A 12,142-nucleotide genomic window follows, 5' to 3' on the forward strand; every position below is an offset into this window, starting at 1 on the left:
TTTCTTTATTAATTAATCTGTTAACTTAATAGCGTACAATAGTTTGTTACAATAGTTTGTAAAGTAACTGTTATTAATTTTTTTTGTTGGTCATAGCAATAAAATTGGATTAAATTTAGAATTTACAACGTTATTTAAAAAAATTTTAAAGTTATAATTAGTTAAATAACTGATAGTAATTTGTAAATGCACTTAAGGTTCCAAAAAAAATAATTTATTTTATAAATATACGTTACATATACAAAGGTCTTCATTTATCACAAAATACTTGTTGTATGCAATTCGAATTCGGAATTATATAAGGTTTTATATGTATAAAAATGAGTCTGTAAATTTATAACATTTGTTTTAAGTACATATTATTATGTACGTGTTATATAATGAGTCATACTTTAATTAAATAACAATATTATGTATATATATATACGTATATATGAAATTAATAAGCTAAGAAGAAATGGGAGATTAATAAGTTTGACGCAGGTGTAATAAATTTTAGTATATGCATTAATTTGCATGTGCTTAATGTTAAAAAAAAACTAAAAAGAAAAAAGTAAAATTTGAAGTAAATTTTATTGTTATAAATTACAATATTTTAAGCGTTACTAGCGTTTAACCTTTTTTTCGTTGAAAAGGTTATTTTTACTTTTGACCAAAATTTTAAACATAAATCAATTAATTTATTTTATATACACTTCAATATTATTTATATATCTACACTTATTGGAATCTATTCCTGTTAATATTGCAAGTAGAAGGAACATTTCTTGTATGTTCCAAATAAGTTCACAATTGTTTTTAAAAATAAATATATTTTGTATACTCGATTGCATAAAGCATGCTTAATTCCCTATTTGTGAACACTTTACATTATACAATTTAGAGTTATCTATTTAGGAAATTAGAAATTTCCTATATATACTTAGTTCTTAATATCGTAAAATTTAGTATTCATAGTATATGTTTGAAGGTTTTCGTCAAGGAATCTACGAACGGAATTCTAGCCTGAATGGGGCCTGAAATGAGACATTTATGGATGTTATATAAAAAAGACCCTAGATAAATTTTCTACAAAGGGCAAAATCAATTAACTGATTAATGTTATAATAACCGATTTTTTTTATATTTCCAAATTCATAGGATGCAATATTTTATAACTTTTTATCATTAAGGTATACCGATTAATTAAAAAATAAACTTTCCTATAAACATTTGATTTAAATAAATTTTCATTTTTTTATTTATAGTCATACATTATAGTCATCTTATTCTACGCATTTATCTATTCAGTTTGCTATATATCGAATTATTTTATCTGATTAATGAGTCACTTAAGCAAATTTTTTGTATATAGAATATATATAGAGTAAAACTACTAGTCTGCGATAACGTCAAATTTACAATTATTGTATATAGAAAATTGGCTCATAAAACTAATTGTTATCGGTTTAGCTAAAAATAGTAATAAAGTTTTTTTTTTACCTTATTTATAATTAACAGTTAGAAAATAAATAAAAAACTTTTCATACTTAAATAAACTAAAATTAAAATCAGTATTTTCCGTTAGTATCCAAAAGCGTTAGTTTTTTTCACAATAACTGTGTTTCCTTTTAAACATAAAAACATTTGATTTCGCTATAATTTACAAAAGGTTAAATAAAGTCATAAAAATTTTGTGAACAAAATGAAAATGATAAAAATATTTTATTTTCCTATATATAATTTTGTTTATCAAAAATTTTAGGGATAAATTTCTGAATTTCACATTAAATATTTTATTCAAGGAGAGCTTTTTACGTAACAAATAATTTATTTTCCATATTTGTACACAGTAATAATTTTGTTATTATTTTAATAGGGTTTTTATTATCTTTAAAAGAGCATTCAATCAATTTTTATACAAATGACGTCAAACTTATTATCAATTCAGTGCAGTAAACTAATTAAAAATAAAAAAAGAAAAATGCCATAATAATGCGCAATGAACTCTTATTCTTCTTCATTACTGCTTGCGAAGTGCTTTACGAACTCGTGCGGTAATATTAAAAAAATATTGTTCATATGGTTTTATAAACTCACTTATATACTGAATGACTCGCCAACTGACATAATGCAGCTAACAAAAAATGGGATTGTGAGAATAATATTAAAAAAAAAAACATAATTAAAAAACATTTAAGTAATAAAGTAACTACTCGTATTACTTTTGAAATCCTTGTCTATGATTATGCGTTTAAGCTGAATATAAAATATTTTAAATTTTGTTAAAAAATGTTTTCTTGTAAAGAAAAGTTGGGTCAAAGCAATGGTTTGTATTGTAGCACTTTTCCCTTCAGCAAGTGAAAATTCTGCTTTTAAATACAGTCTATGTATACCTATCAAACTATTAAAATTATTTTCATTCATATACAAAACTATTTCTAGAATTGCATATATTTAGGATGACGCATATATGCAGTGTTTGAAATAAAGCAAAAATTAATATAAAAAGGGGTTAACATAATGCTCGATTTTAAGGTTTAATTATGTGAGTTAAGAAAAATAATTATATTTTTTAATTTCATGGAATTTACCGTTAGCTTTTTATGTTTATAGAAATTTGAAAAAGCTTGCGGTTTCGGAAATATAAGGTGTCAAAAATTCAAATTTTACAAATTTCAAGAGGCCATAACTTGAGAGGGGAAGGAGATGGAAAAAAATTTTCTTCTAACGAAATGAACTATTTGTTAATGTCTAAAAGTCCATAAAATTTCAAGCTTCTACAGGCTGGGGTCTAGAAAATAAACGATATCAAAAATTTGGAAAAAACGGACTTTAGATAACGGTAAATTTGAGCGGCCATTTTGTTTTTCTAAAGTTAACCTTTAGTATACCCCGCTAGGGGAAGTAAGCCACTGCCTTTCTGCGTTTGCAAAATTTGAAAAATCCTTATGGTTTCATTGCACTAAATAGTTAAAGAATGGCATTTTTAGGGTTTTGGGGGGGTATAACTTCTAAAGGGGGGGAGATAGGTAAAAATTTTGTTCCACGAAAATAAGTTTCTAGTAAAAATCTATGTACGTACAAAATTTCAGCTTTCTATCTTCAAGGGTGTAGAAGTTTTGTAAACAGACACACGGACGGACGGACGGACGGACGGACGGACGGACGGACGGACGGACGGACGGACAGAGTGAAACTAATAAGCACTTTTTTTTCAAAAATTTTTTTGGAAAAGTGCTAAAAACAAATTACATTTTTAAGCTCTCTCACAAATTAGCATGAATTTGGTTTTATAGAAAAAATATAAAAGGTGATCTAATTATCATCATGTTTTATATTTAAACTTTGGTTAAAATTTATAATTATTTGCTTACTTCCCTGACATGGTATGCGTTTGTTCCTATAACATATAAAATAATCATATTAAGGGTTTTCAAGTAATTACATGGGTATGTAAAATAAAATCAAAAAACAACTCTTATATGCGAAAGACCTATTATAAAATTTAAATTGTAAAGTAAATAAATTTGGGTCAAACCAAAGGTTTGTGAAGTTACTTTTCCTTGAACAAATAAAAATACTGCTTTTAAAAGCAATCTAGAATATAGGCAAAATAAAAAAATTGAAAAGGGCATTAACATAGTTCTCGATTTAAGGGTTAATTGCGTGAGTTAAGCAAAATAATTATATTTTTTGATCGCATGGCATTTACCTTCAGCTTTCTTCATTTAGAAAAAACGGGTAATGGTAAGTTTTAATGGTCATTTTGTTTTTTAAAGTTCAAATATGGTATGCTGCGGTAGAAGAAGTCAGTCACTGCTTTTGTATTTGAAAAATTTTAAAAAGGGTTATATTACAGCAATAAATAGTTAAAAAATGCTATTTTTAGGGTTTTGGGCGGTTTTTAATTATCAGAGAGGGGAGACAGGTCCTCAAGGGTGTAGAAATTTTGTAAACATGTCCACGGACGGACGGAGTGAAACTAATAAGCACCTTTTTCAAAATATTTTTAGAAAAGTGCTTAAAATTACACATGACTTATAAGTATATCAACTTCATTTCTAAAAATGTGTCAAACAATTTTGTAAAATAAATGAAATATGTGCGCGAGTTAATATTTAAATAGTCTACTAGGGTTTAGATTTAGTATATATTATATATATATACATGAGACAACAAAAATTACTTGTCATATGTATGTACGCAATAATGCAAAAAATAATAAGTGAACTGATTGTTTTATTCTATAAATTTCATTATCCTCTCCAACAATAATTTGCAAGCTTTTTTAATATCAAATAATAATTTCAGATTAAATTATAATTAATGCTGTATTAAAATAAACATTCTTAAGTACATAATATAACTTATTTAGTTTTACTAAAATTCTGTGTTAAAATTAAATTAAGTAAAAATGATGTTGCCAACTATACAATATAGAGTTCATTAAAAAAGTAACCAACGTCTTCAATATATTTTTACTATATATAAGTAAAACAAAAACAATAACAAACTAATAAATTATAAAAATTAAGTGTCAAATTTTATTAAAGTGATTATTACTTAGTGAATTCAATTAGCTTACTCGTAAAAGAAAAAATTCATATTTTAAAATTTATTCAATTAAGTAGAACGAAAAAGGAAAATTCAATTCAATATATTTCATTTATACAACAAAATAAAAATTAAAGTGATATTCGTTATTTAAGAAATTTTAAATTTAAATATTTTATAATTAAATTAATAAAGAAGGAAAACAATTTGCATAAAATAATAAAAAATATTTTTTAAAATTGTACGAGTGTAAAATATATAGAAATTGATTTCATTATATATTATTATGGTACAATTAGAATGTGCCAATATCATTAATAATAGCTAGCGGGAATGGTGCTTGCGGCCATAATAAATTTTATATTGTTATGTCCGTAAATGCGCCACCCCAAATGAAATCTCGCCAAATGAAGAATGAAGAAACAAAATGTACGCACGATATCTTTAATCGTGTGCACATTTACATATTTATTAGTTGGTGCAGCTGTATTTGATGCACTTGAATCAGAAACTGAAAAGAAACGTTGGGAAGTTCTCCAAGGTAAGATAATCGTTATGTTATTTATACTTTTGCTGTAATGCAAAATAATTTTGTTTTATTAATTTTCTTGTTTTATCAATTTATTCAATATATTATAATGGTACTTAATTATACTTTTAATTGATTTCATTATTTTTAATTGAAATTTTGCGATATGTAGATTGGGTCTGAATTTATTGCACAAATAGTTAGTTTTTAAAATTTACTATAATAGAAAAGATGTAAACTGCAAATGGCCCATATTTCGATCTTTATTGCGAAAGTGTTTCCTCCAAAATCAATTAAAATATCATGTAATGTTACATGAAAACATGAAAAAGTTTCCTTTTCTCAATTGATCTTGAAAACTTGTATACGTTACAGTTTAAAACATAAGGTTAGATGTCAACCATTAGATGAAGAACGTTAAGTCAAGGATAATGTTTACTATTAAAATTCATATAGGTCTGGGTATATTTTATCACTTTTAAATACCATCGACTTTGAAACACTCAGTAAATATATACTCTTGAAGAACAGTTTTTTTACATTTATATTACGACACCAATCTTGATTATTGAAATTCTTGCATTCCCCTATAATTATGCAATTATTCCTTATAATAATTTGAAATAAAAAAAAATTGAACTTTTGAACTTTCTTTCAATAGTCCTTGGTGATCGCTATAAAATAAACACATACATAAATTTATATAAGTATGTATTATATTGAATATTAGATATGTATCTATGTTGCAAAAGTGTACATTAATTTTTTGTGACGCTTAAAAACCCACATGTTAATGAGAATTTTATCAAAATTTTTACTTTAATATTTTTTTGTACTTAAACCCCTACATTATTTTATTGTCCTTAAATAAATATATATACGTAAATTTTATATAAAACACTGTATATTCAAAAATATTGGTGTAGAATTAAAAAATAGACTAATTTTTGTTCCAATACTAAATATAAAATGATTTACGTTATAGACGTGTTAAGTAATTGACTGAATAGGGGAACGATTAGCCATTGTGTTATGTTTACACTTTTAAGTTTCATAAAACGGTTTTAGGTAAATTTTATTTTAAAAGGTTATATTTTAATTTTGGTGGTTGACTTATTAGTCAGAATTTTATTAGTAATTCATTTATTTGGAATTATATGAAAAACGTCATTTATAGGAATTTATATATATATATTTTTATGTCCTTAGGAATTTATTAATTTGCTTTTATGTTTAAATTCATATCATACACACAGATTTTTGAACAAATTTATGTAAAAAAAAAAATTAAAAAGAATTGGTGTGGTCTATAAACGAATTGGACCTACACCTATATATAGGGTGCCCCGTAACAATGCGCACTGGTATATGTCATTGTAGAGACCCTCATGAGTAGGCAAAACTTTTGTATCGAGATGATGTTCACAGCTTAACAGGTTCGGAGTTACAGGGGCTTAAAGTTAATTTCGACTAATTTTTTATCTTTTTTAAATTTTAAGTATTTCCCCGTGACTGTGTAAGACAGGCGCATCAACAAGTATGTTTTAGAAACCTCAAAGCAAGGGCTTTCCTATAAATATCTACATTAGTTGTAATCTGTTCACATTTCGGCATCACATGACTTTAAAGTTCGAAAAATTTGAAATTTTAATTTTCATTTTTAAAAACGTTAATTTTCTAGGTGATGTAACATTGGAGTTTTCTCCAATTTTAGCGCAAGAGGCAACCTTGATAACTGGTGTATGAGTCATCACGCTACCTGATCTAGTTTAGGAGTTAGTGAGAAAAATAGAGCACTGCAAATCTTATTTTATACTAAATTTTTTTCTCCAATGATTGAGAAAAATGTACAATAAAAGCTCAAGATGGTGTCTCTTTTCTGTTACGCAAATGTTCTACTTAATAACCAAGTTTCCCTCACTTTTGCAAATATTAAAATATGGTATTACCTATATGTAGATGGTATATGCATCCTGTATATGGTATTTCAAAATATTTCATGAACTCTGTCTGGACTTTTTTAATTAAGTAATTCAACGATCATTAAATCGTGTCGGATTCTTAATGAGTGTTTTTGTATGGCGAAAGCTTTCGCCTCAAAAGTTTGCGACATTTTGGGGGATCTCTTCTTTGGGTTCCGGACCATCATAATATAGTAGAGAATGAACAGGCGGATGAGCTGGCTAGGTGTGGCTCAACCATGAACCGATTTTTTGTTCCAATTAACACCGTGATGAATAAATTTAATAAATGAATAAATGAATATTTATCGTGCTCGGCCGCAAGTTGAAAACCCTCTCCACATGTGGAACGTAAGAAAATTTTGTCCAAAATACAACCTAAAGAAATCGGATGAACTTCCGGCTATGTTTCATGGTAGTGAAACCAACCACCCGAAGTTATTTATGTGATATTTATATAATTTTTGATCAAAAGCCACATAACTTACATACTTACCTATAAATTCCCACAATATATAGCAATAGCATTGTATATAATTATAAACATGTTCATAACTTTTTGGATGGACGAACATAATTTATAATAAAGCAGGATTGATTAATGATATCAGATTCAGAATATCAAAATAGTACATGATAAAAAATTGTAATAAATTATAGTAGACATAAGTTCAAATATACATTATAAATTATGATAATATGAGACAATGAATTTCATTTACGGTCATTAAAAAAATTTAAGCTTTAGTTTATTATTTTAAGGTATATCAGTATATGTCTAGCAGTTTTAAGGATACCGGTTTATTGATCAATTTAGGAAGAAAATTTATTTAAAAATAGTAACACAATAAATAATTCATATAAAAATTTGATAAATCTAAATTGATTCTATCTGAATCAGATGCAGAAGGAAAAGCGATACTTTTCAACACATTAAACTAAATCATTTATAAATTCATATCAAAAATGAATTTTTAGTTTTTGTTAAATCCAATATATTCGATTTTGTTGATTATCGGAGTAATAGCCTAACTAATACTTGGAGCAATAACTAAACTAATTCATACGTTTTTTTAACAAACTTTACATAGCAATACAAAGTTAACACTATTAATATAACGATACAATTTAAACTATTAATGCATAATATTATGATCTTCAAAATTTGCAATAAATTAACGTTCTCATCTTTTGAAATTTAACTGGGCTTATTATATTGAACCAATTTAAAAAAGACTTAATAAGTATAATACGAGTATGAATATCAAAAATGTAGATTATCAATCCTATATTTAAACTTCTATTTTAATTTTTTTGTCGACAAGGATATTAGAATAAGAAAAGAAAGCCTTTGAAGACAAAATTTTATACAATTTACAAAGATCAATGCCTCCTAAGTTATTATTAAAGCCTTTGCTGTAAATTAGCAGTAAATATTTACAGTAAACGGCAACACTAATATATATATATATATATATATATATATATATATATGTATAAAAATACGACGAATATATTGTACAATGAACATGGACTTATTAAAAAAGCTTTATTTTTCATTTAAATATTATTTAACATTAAGTAACATTTTAGAAAACAAATTTGAGAAATTGTTAATTTATATTTATTTTTAATTTATTATAAATTTCACTTGAATGCGAAATTCTTGTTTCTTTCTCGTCTTTTATATTGAATAATTCTCTTTTACATATTGAATGAAATTTATTATTATGTAGCAGTAAAATGAAGAGAAGGTGAACCAAAGAAAAACAAAAAAAAATACTTCTATGCCAATTACTAACAACTCACAATATACTGTATATACTCGTATACTGTAATAATAAATTTTTCATATAATAACCGCAATCGACAAAAATCTATATTAATAGTACAAGTCTCTTAATTTTTATTCAATATGTATAAGGTATAGGCACTGACCAAAAATATATTTTACGATTGGATACATTGTTAATTTTACATCCTTTATTTTATTTTTATCCTTTTATTTTATAATAAATAAATTTGTATTTATATATGTATGTATATACAAAAATATTGTGTATATTTCTTCTGATGAAAAAAGAAATCTGATGTGAACAGCGCATAACCGACCGCATTGTTAAAGTGTTGCATAAGCTGATAAATTTTCATTAACAACCTTAACAACCTCAGGAAGTAATTTTTTATGAAAATTTTTTATTGAAATTAATTCCTGAGATGACCATATCTCTAATATGTAAAACCAACCGTTAGTAAAAGCTCTGTTTCCGAACTCTTATATATTCATGAAAAATACACTGGCTCATCATTTTAATAAGAAGATTTTAAAAATGAAATTTCAAGTTCTCTGTATGTGAGCAAAAATGTAAATTCGACCCGTATTAAAAAGACTGTGACTTGTTGTATTGTGATGTGAATACATATAAGATTTGAAGGAAATTCACGGATTATTTTCTTAAAAACAGAGATCGGTTCTGCCGAGCTTGAGATACTGATCTATGCAGACAGACTGACAGGCAGACAAACAAACAGGCACACACTCAAACAGACAGACTAACAGAGAAGCAACATTGAGAAGTGTGTTTCCGTCGAAAAATCGACATGTGAAATTTGGTTTCATAACGTCACCTCCCTTAATAAATGCAATGCGGTCGGTAAAAAATAAAAATGTCAAACTATATAAGTACATAGTTACATTTTTTTCGCATTTAAAGTTAAAATGAAACAAAAGAAAGAGAAAAGTCAAAAAATGAACATGTAAATTAAAAACAACAAAAGAGCCAAATAAAATAAACTACATAAAATATGCAAAAAGCCTAAAAATAAATTGAAAAAGTTCTAAATTTGTACAAATAGATGGCGTAAAAGGAGGTAAATGCAAGTATCAAAATTTTTCAAAAAATTCTTCACTACTCGTTTTCTTAAAGATGTTCATCTCAGCATCCTTTTTTTTTATTTTTTTGTTATTTTTGTGTTTTAGATTAGAGCGTGTCATTATTATCTGGAAGGATTTGTAAATATTTAAAATGTATTCTTAAAATTTGTATTTGTGTTTCTGTTTTCCCTCATTTTTATTTTTTTATTAATTTTTTTTTTAAACACTAAAAAGAAAAGAAGAATTTTTAAAAGACACAAGAACAGAAAAAAAATTAGCAAAAAAATAAAAGAAAAACAAAACCTGTAAGGTATTTGTGGCCGTGAAACGTTTACTGGTAGCTTTTTCAAAAGTCATTGTGTAATTTGACTTTTTGTTTTTTTGCTTTGTTTTTTAAATAAAACAATAGATAAAAGACTTGAAAATATTTTCTTTACATTGGCATAAAAATTTAGAAGTGGGTATGTGGTACAAAATCTCTTATTGTTAAAATTTCTAAAATTATTCTATAGGGAAGATAAGTAGTTATACGTTATGTATGTAGATATAAATTAAATGTGAAATATGAAATTGCATATAAAAAAGGGAAAAGTGAATAATATTAAAGGAACATATAGGTTTAATTCAACAGAAGTAGCAAGGATTTTGAGTCGAATAAATTAAAAATTTATTACTTGTACAGTAAAAATTACGGAGAATGTTATAATACTCAATAGATCTATACCCCATATTATCTTATTAAGTATTTACGAGTAAATCAGATAAAATATTTTTATTATTACAGTTAATTATCGACACTTCGAGAGAATGTTTACAGTGAGTGATTAATTTATAATCTTCTAACAAAAATGTTCTTTTTTTAACATATAAATGGATTTTTTTTCATTAATTTCCTTTTTACTAAGAAGGCCTTGTGTACGTTTGCAAGGATTGATATCTATATACAAATACAAAATTAACAAATATACGTTCCTTAATTAGCAACGTAATATTCTATATACTATAACTGTTCACTTGTAGAGAATTTTCCCTATAAATGAATAGTACTCAAAAAACAATATAGAGTTTAAGAAACTTAAAAATTCTTAAATTTCTTAGGTAAACGGATATGTCAATCAGTTTGATACTCTGAAACTAAAAGAGCGAAGCTCTCATGTTTATTTATAATTTCAGAGGATCAAAGATTCTTGCAAAATTATAAAATGTTGTATTTCAAATTATTGCCAATAGTATACATATTTCTCATATTACACTAGTTATAGGGTGAAAAAATAGAATGCTTGTCATTTGTAGGTTTCGATATTATATAATTTGAGGAAAATTCTGTATCAACTAAGTATTTTATTTAGAAATTAATTATTCTGTCACTGTATATTATTTGAAAAAAGAAAGATTATTAAATCAAACAAAAATTTGATATAGTTCACAATTGACGAAAATTTGATTTCACAATTGATAATAAAAATTACAGATCTTATTTTGTTCTTATCATAGGAAGACAAAAATCTGAAACAGACAAAACTATATGAGAGAAACTTATTTTTCTAGAACAAAGTTTTCATTTATCGCACCTTCACCTCTCTCCTCTATACAATTTCTCCTGTAATCTATAAAGATGCATAAGCAAAAAGGAAGTGAGAATTTTAATAATTTAAAAATACCAATGAATATTTTGTACAAAAACAAATCCTCCTTTCTTTTTCCCTTTTCCTTTTCATTTTAATAGAACAGAAAAACCAAATTTTTGAAAACTATTGTAAATATTCTAATTGAATTTTAACTACTAATCGAATTCAGCTCATCAGCCCTTCATGTTTTAAAATAATATTAAATATCTCCTATATATATGCAATAATGCACAAAGATTTTTGATCAAATTGTATTAAGAAGTGAATTACGTAAATATATCTGTTATATTTTAAAGTAAATTTGTATTTTTGGTACGAATTCTTTTTTTTTATTGACAACATATGTATGTAAGTATTTTTACATATAAATTATTATACGATTTAATATAGATAAGCAACTAAAATCCATTGAATATTCATATTACAAAATACAATTAATACAATAAACAATTAATATTGATAGCAAAATATAAATTGCATATTTTTCTCAACTTAAAGTCAAAAATAGAACACAATGCAACTGTATGTACTTATGTGTACCCTTTGGTTTACATAAGTACATATTCTTCTATTGTGTTCTATTTAGTATACTGTGAAATAATTTAAAATTAAA

At 25.4% G+C, this 12,142-nt stretch overlaps 1 protein-coding gene across 2 annotated transcripts in view; it reads left to right on the forward strand.

Annotated features, from left to right (window-relative positions):
- The first annotated feature begins 4,625 nt into the window (after nucleotides 1–4,625).
- Nucleotides 4,626–12,142, forward strand: part of LOC129608710 (two pore potassium channel protein sup-9) — a 28,323-nt gene continuing 20,806 nt past the window's right edge. For both annotated transcript variants that reach the window (XR_008696903.1, XM_055520381.1), the window contains exon 1: nucleotides 4,626–5,077. Coding sequence is in view for 1 of the 2 variants with exons in the window: in XM_055520381.1 (XP_055376356.1) it covers nucleotides 4,951–5,077 (127 nt within the window). In the remaining variant the exon portion in view is untranslated. The remainder of the gene's footprint in view (nucleotides 5,078–12,142) is intronic.

Source organism: Condylostylus longicornis, unplaced genomic scaffold (assembly GCF_029603195.1).
Source record: "Condylostylus longicornis isolate FDR11 unplaced genomic scaffold, ASM2960319v2 ptg000004l, whole genome shotgun sequence".
Classification (NCBI taxonomy): domain Eukaryota; kingdom Metazoa; phylum Arthropoda; class Insecta; order Diptera; family Dolichopodidae; genus Condylostylus; species Condylostylus longicornis.